This window comes from Megalobrama amblycephala, linkage group LG10, assembly GCF_018812025.1.
Source record: "Megalobrama amblycephala isolate DHTTF-2021 linkage group LG10, ASM1881202v1, whole genome shotgun sequence".
Taxonomy (NCBI): Eukaryota; Metazoa; Chordata; class Actinopteri; order Cypriniformes; family Xenocyprididae; genus Megalobrama; species Megalobrama amblycephala.
In genome coordinates this window covers 19,966,841-19,985,961 of record NC_063053.1, presented here as the reverse complement: position 1 = coordinate 19,985,961, position 19,121 = coordinate 19,966,841, and the positions used below count along the sequence as shown (strand labels likewise).

At 36.6% G+C, this 19,121-nt stretch overlaps 2 protein-coding genes across 5 annotated transcripts in view; one reads left to right on the top strand and one right to left on the bottom strand.

Moving 5' to 3' along the window:
• mnat1 (MNAT1 component of CDK activating kinase) overlaps positions 1-17,487 on the bottom strand; it is a 38,628-nt gene extending 21,141 nt beyond the window's left edge. Inside the window, exons 1-6 of one of the 4 annotated variants that reach the window (XM_048205304.1) lie at positions 17,469-17,487; positions 9,085-9,202; positions 1,020-1,172; positions 526-599; positions 308-411; positions 56-196 (exon numbers count right to left, since the gene is read on the bottom strand). In XM_048205304.1, coding sequence (XP_048061261.1) covers positions 56-196; positions 308-411; positions 526-599; positions 1,020-1,172; positions 9,085-9,173 — 561 coding nt within the window. In that variant the 5' untranslated portion in view covers positions 9,174-9,202; positions 17,469-17,487. Of the gene's footprint in view, positions 1-55; positions 197-307; positions 412-525; positions 600-1,019; positions 1,173-9,084; positions 9,203-9,313; positions 9,333-9,838; positions 9,978-12,733; positions 12,757-17,468 lie in introns of those variants that run through there. The other 3 variants (XM_048205300.1, XM_048205302.1, XM_048205301.1) reach the window with 3 other exon arrangements.
• On the top strand, positions 9,984-17,255 carry six4a (SIX homeobox 4a). The gene is made up of 3 exons (XM_048205296.1): positions 9,984-10,928; positions 14,039-14,685; positions 15,906-17,255. Exons 1-3 carry the CDS (start codon positions 10,132-10,134, stop codon positions 16,382-16,384), a joined length of 1,923 nt encoding a protein of 640 aa, XP_048061253.1. The 5' UTR covers positions 9,984-10,131; the 3' UTR covers positions 16,385-17,255.
• Positions 17,488-19,121: the final 1,634 nt, after the last annotated feature.

Sequence of the window (19,121 nt, the reverse complement as noted above, 5' to 3'; positions counted from 1 at the left end):
AGACTATAGTAACTTGCATTTCATGCCCACTTTAAAGTGTGTGTGTACTGTGTACCAGTTTATCCAGCAGTGCCTGTTTGTTTTTCCTCTTGGCCTGTAGTTGTCTCTGTTCTTCCTGCAGGGTCTCCAGTCTTCTCTGCTCTGAATCCTGCTGCTCCTGTAACAACAGCTCCTCCAACTCCTCCTGCTCACGTGTCTAATTTAGAAACGACAATCAATTATAAATAAATAATTAAAATTAAATAAAGGAGGTTCTCGCTTGTGAAATTATCCATCTGTCCAATCAGAACCATGCACACATACTCACCAGCTTGGCTTTGTTTTTCTGTATAATGTCTCTGTTATCTCGCTGGTACTGTTCCATTATTTGCTTGGTCCTTTCAACATCTACGTTATTAGTCAGGTTAAACACTGGACACACAAGGAAATACATTTAAAACACTAACAATAACATTTTTTTTAAAAGATAATTTAAAAAACAAATGTATCATATGAATGAGTAAATTAATGACATGCGTATCTCACCAATATCCTCCACCTGCTCCAAGTAGTCATTATATTCTTTCAGAGTGGAAAAATCAAATTCCCTCTTATTATAACTGAAAGATGAAAGAAAGCAAAGACACATCATTAAAATATTATAATTGGCCATTAAGATAATTGGGTCATTCCGTGTCAACTCAACCAGTAGTCCCTGGATAAAAAATTTGATTTTGATCTTTTTATGGTGAAAAAAAATACATAAATGAAGGAGAAAGCCAAAATATTAAATATCATGAATTTATATTTCATGACCTCTACAAACCCTCTACAAAATAGTGGATTACTCAGTTAATATACATCCATTACATTTAATATTTTGGCTTTCGTCGCTATTTATTTTGGTCTTTCTTCAGAAAAAATATTAACAAAATCAGACATTTGAGCCGGGGAAAGTTTCTGAAATTTGGTTGATTTGACATGAAATGACCCAATTTTGGATGCACGCCATGCACACAGACACTTTTTCTGCCACATACATTTTGAGAACCTTCTTTCGGATCTCCACCTCTTTGTCGATGGCTGGATCTTCGAAGAGCTGCACGCGGAAATTACTCTTTCTGAGAGGAGTGTTACACTGCACACAGTTACCTGAGCCACGGACAAACAGCATGTCCACACAGCTCTCGCACCTGAAACACACACACAAACACAGACATTTTACTCAAACTGGCAGAAGGTCTGTTTAAAGAGAGTCAAAATAAACAGTAATGAAATGTGAAATCTGCTGGAAAAACCTTCAGAAGCGATTCCACACAAACACACATTTCAATCATCTCACTGCTTCAGAGAATGAAATTTGGCCACAGAAACTTTCCAAAAGGAACCATAAATTCGACTAATGGATATAACAGAGCCTGATATTTGTGTGTGTGGTGGTCTTATTCAATCATAATGGAGTGATGATGGGATGGGTTTGAGGCAAAGCAGACATACACATTAAGGGCTGACAAAGTAAAGTGTGTATTAGAAACCAATGTTACTTCTTGCCCAGAATTTATGCAAAATATAACTAATGCAGGGTTTCAAGTAGATTTCTTAAAAATACAGTAAACAATTTTTCCACTGAGCAGTTTAACTTTCCTTTTCTCTACCTGTTTTTCATTCCTCCCTTATTTTTGTGTCAGCTTTCAAACTTGATTTTGATTTGTGCCTGTTCAAAATGACAGGGAGTGTAAATAACACCGTGGACAAACTTTCTGTAAACAAACTTTGAGGGGAATGAGGGGAAATGACTGGAAAATAAATTAATGCAGATGAAAATTATTGCAAATATAAAACCTAACAAATAAGAAAAGCTTATGCTTTTGTTAAGAAAATCTAACTAAAAATATTTCTTATTTTAGATTTTTAAAATACATTGATAAAATATAATACAAAGGTTTGAGATAAATAATTATTTTTGAATTAAATTAATGCTGTTATTCAGCAAGGATGCAATAAATTGATCAAAAAAGATGTTTACATGTTTTACAAAAAGTACAGGTGCTGGTCATATAATTAGAATATCGTGAAAAAGTTCATTTTTTTATTGTAAATTATTTTTTTAAATGAAAATTTCATATATTCTAGATTCCCTACATGTAAAGTACAAAAATTTCAAAAGTTTTTTTTTTTTAAATTTTGATGATTAGAGCGTATAGCTAATGAAAGTCCAAAATCCAGTATCTCAAAATATTAGAATATTTCCTAAGATCAATCAAAAAATGGATTTTCAAAACAGAAAAGTTCAAGTTCTTTAAAGTATGTTCATTTGTGCACTCAATACTTGGTCGGCAGCACATATTACAGCAAATGACTTGCTCCTAGCACAAATTACAGCAACAGTGAAGTGTGGCATGGAAGTGATCAGCCTGTGGCACTGCTGAGGCACTATTCAGCCTTCAGATCATCTGTATATTGTTGGATCGACGGTTTCTCATCTTTCTCTTGAAAATATCCCATAGATTCAGGGGTCAGGCATGTTGGCTGGCCAATAAAACAGTAATATCATGGTCAGCAAACCACTTATAAGTGGTTTTTGCACTGTGGGCAGGTGATAAAGTCCTGCTGGAAAAGGAAATCAGCATCTCCATAAAGCTTGTCAGCAGATGGAAGCATAAAGTGCTCCAAAATCTCCTGGAAGATGGCTGCATTGACTTTGCACTTGATAAAACACAATGGACCAACAACAGCAGACGTCATGGCCCCCCAAATCATTACTAACTTCAGAAACTTCACACTAGACTTCAAGCAGCTTGGATTCTGTGCCTCTCCAGTCTTCCTTCTGGGACCATGATTTCAACATGAAATGCAAAATTTACTTTTATCTGAAAAGAGGACTTTCGACCACTGTTCACTGTCCAGTTCTTTTTCTCCTTAGCCCAGGTAAGATGCTTCTGACGTTGTTTCTGTTTCAGAAGTGGCTTGGTAGTCCTTTTCCTGAAGATGTCTGAGTGTGGTGACTCTTGATGCGCTGACTCCGGCTTCATTTGACTCATTTTGAAGCTCTCCCAAGTGTTTGAATCGGCTTTGCTTAACAGTATTCTCAAGCTTGCGGTCATCCCTGTTGCTTGTACACCTTTGCCTACCCAATTTCTTCCTTCTAGTCAACTTTGCATTTAATATGCTTTGATACATCACTCTGTAAACAGCCACCACATTCAGTAATGACCATCTGTGACTTACTCTCTTTGTGGAGGGTGTCAAGCAAGGACCATTGCCAAGTCAGCAGTCTTCCCCATTAGTGTGGTTTCAAAGAACAAGAGATACCCGAAATTTATACTGTAGGGATGGTCATTTAATGAAACTCAAATGTAAATATTCTAATATTTTGAGATACTGGATTTTGGACTTTCATTAGCTGTACGCTCTAATCAACAATTTAAAAAAAAAAACTTTTGAAATGTTTTACTTTACATGTAGGGAATCTAGTATAAATGAAAGTTTCATTTTTTAAAATAATTTACAATAAAAAAATAAACTTTTTCACGATATTCTAATTATATGACCAGCACCTGTATATTTCAAATAAATGCAGCTCTTTTGAACTTTCTATTCAATCCTGGAAAACTACAAACAACAAAAATATTGAGCTGTGTAGCATTGATAATAAAAATAAAAGTTTCTTGAGCACCAAATCAGTATAATAAATATCTGAAGGTGAAGGATCATGCAAAACTGAGGACTGGAGAAATAGCTGCTGAAAATTCAGCTTTCCAACACAGGAGAAACATTTTAAAATATATTAAAAGAGAACGCTGTGCTGAAAACCATGTAACACCTTCATTGACCAGCCAATTTTCAAAAAAACCCAGCCTTTTAAAAATTGCTTAAGTCACTCGTTATGCTATATTATCACCAAAAATTGGATTCAATCTTTTTGGATTCAAACTTGTTTTCTTTCAATTCAGACAGATTTTGTATTTATTTTTTTTAAAAAGATCCAATATTTGGTGATGATATTTCATAACAAGAGATTTATAAGCTATTTTTTGTAGGCCGGTCATTTTTGACTGGGAACACCACAAGAGTAACAAGATGGAAAATAAATTGCATAAAAGTACAAAAATTTTCCAAAACATTTTGGGAAGTGGTTATACCCTCTGTGAGCAAAGTCAATAAGTTTTAGTCCAATGCGATAACACTAAACATTTTCAGGAAAAAGAAAATCCTCTCCGGGTCAAAAAGACCCGAAAAGATAAATTGTAATAATATTTCATATCACCACACTTTTTGATCAAATAAATGCAGCCTTGGTAGGCATGAGAGACTTTGTTTGTTTTTTTAAACATTAAAAATCTAACAGGCCCCAACTTTTGAACTGTAGTGTAGTGTTTTTGTTTGTGACGGTGGCAGTGAAAAATTGCCTGGGCATGTAAAAATATGAAGTACTAGACCGACTAGACCAAATGCTCCTTTTTGATCCATGAAATGGGATCAGGACACATCACAGACCTGAATATGTGTAACCTGCATGAGCAGTACAACTCAAAAGTGTCAGGAACGTGTACTAACCACCGCATGAAGCACCATTTCTCAGCTGATGTCTGCCCTGGGTTTTCTCTGAAGAATCTCAATTGTTTACTTCCAAATTACTTTAGAGGATAGACTCTCCCTGACCCATGACCTGAACAACATGGGCATGCATGTGTGAGTGAGAGAACTACAGACCTCAAAAAGCCTGCAAAACAGTACGAACACAGACTTTCAAGTGAATAAATGCTAGACATTCCCTGCTCGTTCCTCCTCTCCCGATCCGTGTTTGTCAGCATGTTGAGAGGTTACTACACTCCTCTAACTCAGCACAACTGACCCCATCATGCACACACAAAATCTGCAAACCCCTGCATTTCACACACTCACACACACACACACACACACACACACACAAGCTACCTGTGTCCCTCTCATCAACTATCTCTCACACACACCTACCTGTGCCCTTCCATCTTCACTGCAGCAGGTCAGAAGGACACACTCGCCATCAGCCTAATAGTCACAAACACGTGGGTTTCTTCAACTACCTGTCCAATTGGTGATTTTTAATAAAACAGATTTCAAGTTTTCCAAATGCTTAATCAAATATCTATTTAATTATTTTACCCTTGTAGATTTTCAATCTTAAAATACAGGAAATAAATCATAAAAAATATTAATTACATAATTACTGGACTATTATAAAAGTTATAACAATCAAAATAAAGAGTGAAATAAATATTAAAATGGTTAATAATTATGTCAAAACATATACATTTGTGTACAAATTTTGTCTCTCCAGTTATAGCATGATTTCCATCACAAGAGGTGCTCTACCAAGAGGAGGTGCAACCAAAAAATCAAAATGCATATGAACCTGAAAAGTGAAAAAAGGTGATTTCCATCACAACCAGTACATTTTTTAGTTTTATCAAAAATGTTATCAACAGTGCCGATGAAGAACATTCTTGTGATAATAAATATGAGGTGAAGAACTAAGAAAACAATTGTTAAATATTAAAATATATATAAAATCACTTTTTAATTTGTTCAAAAGTACATATCTCTAAACAATTACTTCAGAGATCTGATCTGAATTTCTTGTTCAATTTCAACTAAATGCACATGGTTAGCTAATCAAAACTGATGAGTTGTTTCTCAATGAAACTGTCATACTCTTCACAACTTCTAAACATTCTTTCATTATGTGATGACACACATGCATCCAATCAGTTATCAAAATCTTATCAATAACTAGGTTTGAAATGTTTTGAGAGAGTTCCTACAGTTTCAGACAATGCAATAGAGTTGCAATGTCCCATAAAACAGTTGTGACAATTGCACTTATACAGTTTAGAGAATGTTTTAATAAATGAATGACATAAAAACTGAGAGTTTATTTTCTCTCTCAAGCCCAACGGGTCAGAAGTTCTCATAGTTGAAGAAACACTAGAAGCAATATCTTCTTCCACTCCATCAACTGTATTTAATCACAAGCTACAGTCATTTATTAGCTGTAATTCCTTCATCCTTATGTTCTGCATACAGAGGTAAACTATCATGAAATGAGCAGGGGAGAGTATGCTGGACCGTCTCCAGCAGTGTGTCATCAGTGTGTAATATATTCATACGGTCTCTGAGTCCCAGGTCAGCAGTCCACTGTGAATCCTTAAGAGGTCAAGGGCACGCAAAGCACGAGGAGTCACATGACTTCAGACACATATCTCCCATGAGATCCACATAGTAGTCCCTCTCTGTTCAGGTTTCTGTGGCAGAATGTCTACTCCCATGCTCCAAATGAATAGCTAGTTTGATCTCACTTGTTGACTGTATTCATCTTGAAACGGAAGTTGCAATAGTCTTTTCTTCCCTATTGTGATGTATATCCGAGTGAAACGGCTTCTTGAACAAAAAAATTAATTAGGGCGGGACTTGATTTTGTTCATCAGGAATTGATTAGATGGTCATGTGAATGACAGGTTGTCCCGCCCTCAAGCTGAAAAATCATTTATAATAAATACTGCACTATTCCATAATATAACATAAGAATTGCCCATTTTGATTTAATGGGGAATTCAACACACTTCGTGGAAACAATTTCCACCAAAATACCATAATTACTAGTTATTGTTATTACTACACCACCAATTCTTTAAAGGTGCCATTGAATGTTTTTTTTACAAGATGTAATATAAGTCTAAGGTGTCCCCTGAATGTGTCTGTGAAGTTTCAGCTCAAAATACCCCACAGATTTTTTTAAATTAATTTTTTAACTGCCTATTTTGGGGCATAATTAGAAATGCGCCGATTCAGGTTGCGGTCCCTTTAAATCGCTCTCCGCCCCCGGAGCTTGCGCTTGCCTTAAACAGTACATAAACAAAGTTTACACAGCTAATATAACCCTCAAAATTTTCCTTGCTTGCTTACCTAGTCTGATGATTCAGCTGTGCACATCCAGACGTTAATACTGGCTGCCCTTGTGTAATGCCTTGAACATGAGCTGGCATATGCAAATACTGGGGGCGTACATATTAATGATCCCAACTGTTACGTAACAGTCGGTGTTATGTTGAGATTCGCCTGTTCTTCGGAGGTCTTTTAAACAAATGAGATTTATATAAAAAGGAGGAAACAATGGAGTTTGAAACTCAGTGTATGTCTTTTCCATGTACTGAACTCTTGTTATTTGACTATGCCAAGATAAATTCAATTTTTTAATTCTAGGGCACCTTTAACCTTTATTTAACTTTCCAGTGTTTCCCAATGTTTTCACTGGTCAATTTTATTTTATTTTGTAAATATAAACAAATTTTGATTTTGATTGCTGCAACACACTCCAAAAAGGTTGGAACAGAGGCAAAATAAAAGTGAAAATATTATAGAATATCCAAGATAAACGGTTTTGAAATAGTCCACAATTCACCAGGTGAATTGGAATTAGGTGAGGGTCATGACTGGGTTTAAAAGGAGCATCCACCAAAAGCTCAGTCTTTGCCAGCAAAGATGTGTCATGGCTAACCACTTTGTGCCAAATTTCATGAGAGAATTGGCAAACAATTAAAAAATTACATTTCTCAATGCAAGATTGCAAAGTATTTAGGTATTTCACCATCTACCATACATAATATTGTGAAAAGATTCAGAGAAACCAGAGAAATCTCAGGCAAGGCAGGAAATCTCTGTATAATGTGCGTGACCTTCGAGCCCTCAAACGGCATTACATGAGAAGCCGTCATGCTACTCTGTTAAATACTGTCACATGGGCTTGGGAGTACTTTGGAAAACTGTTGTCACTTAAAACAATCTGCCACTGCATGAAGAAATGCAACTCTAATCTCTGATATGCAAGGAGAAAGCGATACATCTGTTCAATGCAGTTCTCCGGGCCCAATCTCATCTCAGATGGTCCAAAAGAAGGAAATGTGTGCTGTGGTAAGATGAGTCCATGTTTGAGACCAAAAATGAGTTCCCAATGCCAAAGACGAAAGGGACCATCCAGACTTTCATCAGCGACAGGTGCAAAAGCAAACATCTGTCATGGGTGACTTGCATATGTGTGAAGGTACCATTGAAGTGGAGGCGTATACTGGGATTGAACAGAGACATACTGCCATCAAGATGACATCCTTCCTGGGAAGCAAGACAATTCTGATTCTGCATGTGCTACAACAGAGTGGTTTCGTAGACACTCTACACTGTAGAAGGGATGTACTTGACTGCAGTCCAGATCTGTCTGTTATTGAAAATATTTGGCCCATCATGAAAAGGAGAATCAGCCAGTGATGACTACGGACTGTTGAGCAGCTGTATTGTATCAGGCAAGATTGCGCAAAAATTCAATTGCAAAACTGCAACAATTTGTATCCTCAATTCCCAAACATTTAAAAAGTGTAATTAAAAGGAAAGGTGATGTGACACAGTGGTAAACACATGTCCCAACTTTTTTGGAGTGTGTTGCAGTCATCAAAATTCAAATTTATTTATATTTACAAAAAAAAAAAAAAAAAAACATTGGGAATTTTCTCTTTGTTCTTTTGTCAATTAAATAAAGGTTAATGAGAATTAACAAATCACAGATTCCTGATTTTATTGCATTTTACATAATGTCCCAACTTCTCTGTAATTGGGGTTGTAGAATAAAACTGTCAGTTTTGGGTCGGCTGTTCTGACAGATCTGTCACTTTTCCTCTTGTTTCAGTCCTGCGATGTCTCTACATCTGACGTCCACTGGTCATGTATCAAAAAACTATACTATTTGAAGTACATTACATGTTAAATTACTATGGTTTTACAGTAGTAATATTAACCGTATTGTGGCTGAAACCATTGTCGCCATGGTAACTTTTTTGTAAGGAGAGCCTCGCAAACAGTTGAACAACGGAAGTTAGATGTCATAAAAACATCGGTTTACTTCACTCACAGGTTGAAACACTGGCCTGGTTACAGCACATATACAAGCAAAAACAAACCAGATGCAAATAATAAAACGTTTTGTCTTGGACATCATGAATAAAGCCTCACTTCTGGATCTGTGAAGGTTTAAGATCTGCACAGGTTTGAGTAAGAAATCTGACAGCAGGTACTTACAGCGTGTGTCCACACACATTGACCATCAGCTTCAGAGATGGATTTCTGTATTTAGTCGTCTTGCACCTCGGGCATCCCTGGTCATCCATTATTGTTAATAATATTAGTTAAAGTCCGTCTGCAAAATAAATAAACAAACAAACATATAACAGTAATCAATGCACTCTGCAGCTCACAACAGAGCGCACAGCAATGTTACATTCAAAATTGTCCGGAAAGAAACACGTACGTGTAGTACAACCGTTCCCATTCAAACATTGCTGAAGTTTGATATCTGTCCAGCGCTGAGTTTCAACGAACGAACGAACGAACGAACGAACGAACGATAGATAGATAGATAGATAGATAGATAGATAGATAGATAGATAGATAGATAGATAGATAGATAGATAGATAGATAGATAGATAGATAGATAGATAGATAGATAGAACATTCACCAACATTGTTTTCAATTTTGATATTTTATTTTATGTCTCATTCCTTTTATTTCACCTTGTTTTCTGTTTATTAAAAAAATTAATAGCCTAAATAAATATCAGTTGTGGTTGTAGCCTATTATAGGCTATAACAATAATTGTAGAAACTAAGTTTTTAAGAGATATTGCCAAAAAGAAAAAAAGAAATAAGGGGTAGGGCTTCTTATTTTGTAAATGTCTGTATCGTTTGAAGTGTTGTAAGAGAAGTCTGAGTCTGTTCAGAGTAAGCTCAGAGTAAACACACAGCAGCACACAAAGGGCTCGAATGATTTCTCACCTATAGCGCAGGTGAGCTGCGGGAGCGCGTCACGGCTGAGTGACACATTCGTTTTAATAGTTTCGCCTTGAAGCTGCGTTCGCCCCGCCCCTTTCGAAATTTCTTGTAGCCAATCATGTGTCCAACCCCCCAACCATCGGGCTGAGAAGTCACGCTGCCGGAGCGAAAGGGGAAAGCTATCCACTTACAAAGAACCCGATATCACTCGCATGGCGCACGGGTAACCTGATCGGCTTGGGCAGAAACGAGGCGGGGTGACGGACTAAAGGAATCTGAGGAGAAGAATAAAAACAATGTCTGTTTCCTCTAGTGAAGTGACAGTGGCAGGCGACATCAAAAAGGAAAATGTGAAGTACACGGAGATTCTCGAGAGCTCCACGGACAGTCGGGGGCACGTCAAACTCCTGACTCTGGAGACTCCGGTGGCCGCCGGGATGCTCGTCGGGCAGCAGCAGCAGCAGCAGACCTCTCCACCGGAGCGCAAGATGCCCACTATGGACTCTTTGTCTGCGCACACTTCACCCGCAGCAACCGCGAGCTCTTTGGCTTTCTCACCGGAGCAGGTTGCGTGTGTTTGCGAAGCGCTTCAGCAGGGGGGCAACGTGGATCGACTCGCCCGGTTTCTGTGGTCTCTCCCGCAGAGCGACTTATTGCGCGGTAACGAGAGTATCCTCCGCGCTCAGGCGCTGGTGGCCTTCCACCAGGCGCGCTACCAGGAGCTTTACAGCATCTTGGAGAGCCACAGCTTCAGCCCCTCGTGCCACTCTGCACTGCAAGACTTATGGTACAAAGCCCGGTACACGGAGGCGGAGAAGGCCCGTGGTAGACCGCTAGGCGCAGTGGATAAATATCGCCTGCGACGCAAGTTTCCCCTGCCCCGGACCATCTGGGATGGAGAGGAGACGGTGTACTGCTTCAAAGAGCGCTCCAGGAACGCGCTGAAGGACCTCTATAAGCAGAACCGGTACCCGTCCCCGGCCGAGAAGAGGAATCTGGCCAAGATCACAGGACTGTCCCTGACACAAGTCAGCAACTGGTTCAAAAACAGGAGGCAGAGAGACAGAAACCCGTCAGAGGCGCAATCCAAAAGGTGAGCAAACCTGGAAATGATCAATGAATGAATGAATGAATGAATGAAGAGTTAAGGAGTTTGTCAAGGATTTTAATTAAGTTCTGCTGGCAAGACTATTGAGATACAGTAGTTAAAGCAAAGTTCTTGAGTGATCAAGGCATTTCTTGGCACATCTTGGCAAGTGATCAAGGCATTTCATGGTTTTAAAAAAGGTTTCTGATTGTATGCTTGTGGATTGTCTTCTACATTTAGATTTAAATCTTTAATTTATTCACAATGATCTTAAATCACAGAGGAGAAAATCAGCTTCTAAAGGTCATTATGTACATCCAAACGTGTGCATAAAATGTATCGCGTGAGTCACCACCTCGTGTGCATGTGTGTGTTTATTTTTGAGTGAGTAGCTACTCAGGATCCATTGACTCGTAAGGTTTGCCCCACCACATAAATCACTCTGAACTATTTACTTTTCTTTTTAGCCAGAGGGGATAGGAAAACCTCCTCTTCAGCACTCAGTTTTAACACACACACACACACACACACACACACACACACACACACACACACACACACACATGCACTGGTAATACAGGATTCACTTTAATGTTTAAAACTCTTTGTGAACAAAGCTCCAGCGCACCTGGTGGAGGTGACCTTACACACATACATATATATGTTTTTTCCATTCACAGAAAGCTGATGTCACACGCTGCTTGAAGCATTTTGAAGCAATTGTATATTCTTATCACTTGAATGAGGCAATTTTATAATTTACAGCTTCACTCCATGGCCAAAAAAAAAAAAAAACTAAATAGTTCTTATACTCACAATTCATGTTTGGACTTGTAATATCACTCAGAAAATGCATATATTTGTTCTATATAGGACATCTTAAATGCCTCATTCACTCATTCATGCTGCAATGCCAAATGTGGGGGTGTGGCATATGTGATATTAATAGGCCACGTCAGGCGTTTTCAACCTTTAAAGCAGGGATCCCATTTAGAGTCTCAGCCAGGAACCCCTTTTACAAAGATGTAATTAGCATTTTATTACTAATATATTGACAAACATTTATAATGTATAATAGATCACCAATGTTTGAAATTACATTTAAAATGTATAGAATATGTTTGAAAGTTCTAAACCCTATGTATCTAAACCCTGGGGCTATATGATATTAAAATTAAATTATAATATATTTTATGTTTTTAAACTCAAAACAAGCAATGGGTCAGTGACGCAGTGGTTTCGAGACGAGTTTACATTTATTTTTAAACGCGACGCAAAGAGTAAAGACGCTTGTGTAGACAGACAGAACGCGTCTTGTGTTCAAGCTCCCAAACACGTAATGACGTTATAACTAAAAAAAAAAAAAAAAAAAAAAAAAGGCAAAATCTTTTAGCTGGCTGTGAAGAGGAACACATGACAGTTGTGGAAGTCCTGTCGGAGTCACACAGCTGCTGCAGTCATTCATTATACGCGCCCTTCTCTCTCAACTAGACGAATTTATGTTTGAACAGCTGAAGTCACTGTGAAATATCGACTTCAGCGCGCAGTGGATGTATCGCGCTGTATCAGACTTTAAAACATCAGCTAAATTTAACTTCTCGTTACTGGCGGGCCCTGCCCGTTTGGCGAAGGACACTGTGAACATAAAGTTGACCATTTGTGAAGGCATGCTGTGTTCGCGGGGTTGTGTCGCCATAGGACCAAATGGTGTGCGTAAGTGCGTAAAAGAGAGTCTGTAGTATAGCCAGGATTAATCCTGACAGGCGAAGGCTGTGATCTAGGGGGTCCCGCGGTGTGAAGTGGATACTCACCTCTCCATTTGTCTATGCGCGCTCCCGTCTCCATCTTCCTGCAGCTGCGTCAATCCGCGCTCACGTACAGTTGAAAGAGTGAAAAGTTGGTTGGTTCATAATACAACATTCCCCCTTTCATTTTCAACGTGTTTTGCATACAATATTGCCAAAAGCATCAACAGTATGAAATATTAAAATCATCTTTCAGCATCTCTTTCACACAGTTTAGAAATATTGGAAGGTAGGTATAGGTTTGAGAGTTTGTCCAAGTTTTTCTTTCTTGTTTTTTAAAATATATCACAGTGAAGGAGAAAGCTTGTCTCTCAACTTCACCATTGTCACAGTGAGCGCAGATTTTTTTTGTCTGTGATATATACTTTTATATATAAACTTATATAAAAGTTTGTTTTTACATAGCTAATATATGTGTGTGTACTGTGTATAATTATTATGTATATATAAATACAGATACATGCATATATATAAATTTAAGAAAATGTGTTATATTTATATATAACAAATTATATAAATAAATATATAGAATATGCATGCAAATATTTCTTATATATGTACATATTTAAGAAAATGTAATATATATTATATATAAAATATTTAAATTTATATATAACAATTATAAAATATATACAGTATATATATGCAAATATTTCTTAAATATATATACATATTTAAGAAAATGTAATATATATTAAATATATAATATTTAAATTTATATATAACATAATTATATAAATATATATACAGTATATTTATGCAAATATTTCTTAAATATATATTTAAATATTTAAGAAAATGTGATATATTTATATATAAAATATTTATATTTATATATAACAAATTATATAAATATATACAGTATATGCATGTAAATTTTTCTTATATGTACATATTTAAGAAAATGTGATATATTTATACATGCAAATATTTCATATATATATATATATATATATATATATATATACACACATTTAAAAAATAAATATATATACTGTATATATTTAAGAAATATTTGCATGTATATACATGTATGTGTGTGTATTTAAATGTACATAATTATAAATGGCACACACACATATTATGTAAAAACAAACTTTTATTTTGGATGCGATTAATCGTGATTAATCGTTTGACAGCACTAATATAATATAATATAATATAATATAATAACAACGAAAGGGACAGATTTCAGTTTCAGACCAATACTGAAACTGGAATCTCTGTGTGCAATAAAAAATTGTGCAAAATAATAAAGTAAAAGTGTCGTGATGGAGACTCAAAGGTTCACTGTCTTTCACTCTCTCTCAGCGAGTCAGATGGAAATCACAGTACGGAGGATGAGAGCAGTAAAGGTCAGGAGTCTCTGTCCCCGTGTCCGATGTCGACCTGTGCTGATGGGACGGTGGGTAATGCAGTCGTGCCTCTCTGCTCTGGAGCTCTTGAGGCCGGGGTTATCGTCCAGCAGGTTGGAGACAGCAGGAATTCTGTCTCGTCATCGTCTGTAATCTTTAACGGAGTCTCAGTCAACACGCCCGCCTCCGTTTTCCACAACGGCACCCCTTCGTTCCTCTCCACCACAGGACATGTTCTCTTCAGTGGCATGAACTTGGGACTCCAGTCGCTGGCTTGCAGATCAGTGGCAGAGTTGGAGATGGATGGTGAAGGACAGGATAAAAGGGTAACGGCAGACCCTGCACTGGTGTACCCCTCATTTCACTGCAGTGTGAATGGGACAGATGTAGAGGTGAAAGCAGAGGATGTTAGGCAGGATGTGTCAGTTCAGGACCAGAACACGTCCATTAGCTCGCCGTTCACTGTCACCTCGACCGATGGCTTGCAGCTTGAAGGTTACAGCTTGGTTCCTGAAGCCAATGGGACCTCACTGCTGAGCAACAAGATGGTACTTCCTCCCTTGCAACTCCCATCATCCTCTTCACCCTCATCAGTTACACAAGGTGAGTGAGCCTCTTCAAACATCATCAAAGATTACATCAAGCATTTGAGAAGGATGAGAAGAGCACAAATCTTGTGTTTGTTATGAAGGTCAAAGACGTGATCCTGCAACTCGTATGTACGATGACGTTAATACACCTCTCTTATGATAAGCATGTTTTAATTTCTGTATTAAATAATATTTAATTTTTAAACATTTAATTCACTTTGATATGTTTTTGAGGGCATAATGTCAGAAATGTCAGGGTGATACAACTGACCTGATATCATACTGAAGGAAAATCTTCAGTAAAAGAATGACATTCTTGAAAAGGAAACCTAAATGGCATCAATTATTCAATTATTATTTGTTATTAGAAAACAGAAATAAGTTTGGGATCAATAAGATTTTTAAATGTTTTTAAAGAAGTCTTTGTTTTTGAAAAACAGCAATATTGTGAAATATTATTACAATTTAAAATAACTATTTTCTATTTTAATATATCTTAAAATGTGATTTATTACTGTGATGGCAAAGCTGAATTTTCAGCATCATCACTGCAGTCTTCAGTGTCACATGATCCTTCAGAAATCATTCCAATATGCTGACTTGGAAACATTTTTTAAAGGGATAGTTCACTCAAAAATGAAAATTCTGTCATCATGTACTCGCCCTCAAGTTGTTCCAAACCTGTATAAATTTCATTGTTCTGCTGAAAACAAAAGAAGATATTTGGAAGAATATTTGTAACCAAGCAGATCTCGCCCCCCACTGAGTACCATAGTAGTCAAAAAACACTATGGTAGTCAATGGGGGGCGAGATCTGCTTGGTTACAAACATCTTCTAAATGATGTAAATGATGACAGAATTTTCATTTTTGGGTGAACTATCCCTTTAAGAAACATTTCTTATTATTATCAATGTTGAAAACAGTGTATTGCTTAATAATTTTTCAGGATACTTTGATGATTAGAAATATATTTGAAATACAATTGTTTGTAACATTATACAGGTCTTTACTGTCACTCATGATCAATTTATTGTATCCTTGCATTATAAGTCACATAATTTGACCTTTTATGACAATGCAAGGATAGGTCGTAAAATGTCACGATTTTCCCTATTCTTTATCATGGTCAATCTTATTCACTGACCCATGAACTGTATATCCTTAATATTTGTTTACCACCAAAAAAGGTTTAAGAGCTTTATCTTTTCTCTGATCTTCTGTCATCTGTCAGGTGTTGTTGATGGCAGTTCTCCTGCTCCCGCCTCTCTGTGTCACCTCCGGGTGGAGGAGCAGGACAGGCTGCAGCTGACCTCTCTTGAGCCCAGCGCCGCTCTCTACGGCCTGGCTAGCGTACACACACTGTCTGCTGTAAAGAAGGAACCTTTGGAGACTCCTGGTAGATACCTTTACCACCTGGGTTACTCCCATGATCCCACCCACAGCTCCCCCACCTCACTTAACACCACCATGACAACGACCCAGCAAGACTACACTACTCTCACAGTGAGCGTACCCTTACTCGCCCAAACGGACCTTACCGGCGAGTTCAGAGGTCATGATGCCCAGATGACCTCGAGCCTAAATGGAGACTTCCTATGTGCAGTTTCAGAGGGAGGGAAGGGAGAGATGAGAGAAGTGGAGGAAGAAGAGGAAAAACATCTGACAAAACTAAAAACAGTCCATATAGAGGAAGAGATGACTGACCTTTGAACTTAATAGGAGAAGGAGGTAAAATACTTTTTACTGAAATCACAATATTATTTTGGATTATTGATTGAGTTGTTTTTTTTATGTTTTCAGCCTCTAAATGTTTTATTGTTTTTTAATGTAAGTATTAAATTATTTTGGTGAATCTGACTCCAGTTTGGTTTGGAGAACCTATGCAAAGTTTATTTGAAGAATACAGTTTTTGAAAGTGTTTGTTTTTGTCTTTCCACACACAGATAATTTTTTCAACTATACTCTATCAATAGTTATGTATAACAGGGGTTTTCAAACAAGAGACTTCTAGGGTGTCCATGGAAAAGTTTACAGAAAAAATCTAGTGTAAATAAATAATAAATACATAAATAAATAGAAGTTCACAGAAAATAATAAATAAAAATAAATACATAAAAGTTCACAGAAAATAATAAATAAATAAATAAAAATAAATACATAAATAAATAAAAGTTCACAGAAAATAATAAATAAATAAATAAATACATAAATAAATAAATAGAATTCCTGTTTTTGTTATGCTTTCATTTGATTTCATTCTTCTTTCTAAAGACTGGCTGAAAATCCAAAGATTAATCATAATTATTTTATTATTTATGTTTCTCTACATAACAAAACTGATGTGTTGAATATAATAGAAACATAATAACATAATAGAAACTAAATATTTTTTCAGATAATTTATAGTATGTGTACAACATTATCTAATACTAAAATATTATAGTAGAAATTGGGACTTTATACCTAAACATATATAGCTTTTTATATTTTAGGAATTTTTATTGAGGCCCTTTCTAAGGGAAATATTATTTGAAATGATCCATGGTATCAAAACTTTTGAAAACCCCTGGTATATGAAATATATATATATATATATATATATATATATATATATATATATATATATATATATATATATATATATATATATATTCATATTTCCTCCATATTCCTTCTATTTCATACTATTTTAAGAGTTTACATTAACTTTTGAGCTACAGGTAGCAGACAGCTCTTATTTTCGCTCCCTCTTACAGTGGGGAGTGTGGACATATGTGTGTTTTATGAGAGTCACCTGCTAGTTTCTGCCAAGAAGAGTTGAGGTTAGCAGACAGGTGGACGTCTGGTCATGCGTCATCTGAGTCGAACCTTAAAGGTCACGTCCCTACGGAAACACATGCACAGACACACTTTATAAAAAATACAAAATCTGTGACAATCTTCATGGCATTGTCATGGTCACTATGCTGACTGCATCTTCCAATTACAATAATAATATGCAAATAATATGCACTGTAGATATCAATACAAATCCACAATGTTTGCTTATACAAATTAAAGGATGAGTCAGAATGGTTGGTAATTGACAGCTTGCCACAGATGCTGCAAAGTTTAGGGTGTTATCAGTACACAAAATGTACTGAAAACTACTTGATTCGTTTGAGATGCAAACTGTTTTGAGTTCAAAATATGGGTAACTTAAAGGGATAGTTCACCCAAAAATGAAAATTCTGTCATCATTTACTCACCCTCAAGTTGTTTCAAACCTGTATAAATTTCTTTGTTCTGCTGAACACAAAGGAAGACATTTGGAAGAATGTTTGTAACCAAGCAGATCTATTTTTTTATGGTAGTCAATGGGAGGTGAGATCTGCTTGGTTACAAACATTCTTCCAAATATCTTCCTTTGTGTTCAGCAGAACAAAGAAATTTAAACAGGTTTGGAACAACTTGAGGGGGAGTAAAAAAAATTAATTATGGAGTACACTATCCCTTTAAACATTTGATTAATCTCATCATTGCAAGCAGATCATGTGAATTTGCTGTCAAACTGAATGTCCCCTTAAAAGCAATAACAACCAATAAGAAAAATCAAGCTTTTAATTTAAATATTAAACAAAAATATCTAAACAGATGTTAAAAGGACATGTCAGCACAGCTGTAAATGTGAAAAAACTTTATATGATTGTGTATGTGAGTGAGTTGAGTGTTTGTCAGAAAGTTTGTACGGCAGATTGTGTGCATCTACAGTAGTTTTTGATTTTGAGTTTGTTCTTTGTGCCTTCCTGCTTTCTGAAGGTCAGCGTTTGGTTGGTCTTCAGGTTGCCTGTCATTTTTTTAATTGTTATTGGTGCTGGTTTGACATCTGCAGTATTTAACTCCAAGCTATGCAGCCATTTTGGGACTGAGAAACGACTTTTAGAAATCAGAGATGGTGAATGAAAACTCTTCTACAGCAATTAAAAGGTTATACGTGTGAAATGAGCTAATGTACGACTAATGTAAATGTATGAGCAAAAAGCAAAACGCATTGTGAATATTATTTTAGCATGAACAAAAATGTTATTATGTATTTTTCTAAAAAAAAAAATGTGATCCATTAAATATTTATACTGGAAAAACAGCCTCACCCGAGTGATTTCATTCATGCCTGTGAGAGATCTTGTAAACTCCCAACGTAGATTTGTTTGCGTTCTCATGTTATGTCTACAGTGGATGTTAAATATTCAGACGGACAGGAAACATGCAAATAAAAAGATTTAAGTAGCCAGGGAAGGGAGGGAAGCAGAGACCTGATACAGAAAGGCCAGGCCGGGTGCTGGAAAATCAGCGGTGATCGTTTGCACATGCCTGGTGGTCTGGAGCTTGTTAGCAAGCTGCTCTTGTCTGAGACTCCTAAATTCAAATAAACAGGAGGGCGATTTCTGGAGGCCCTGCCGCCTCCTGT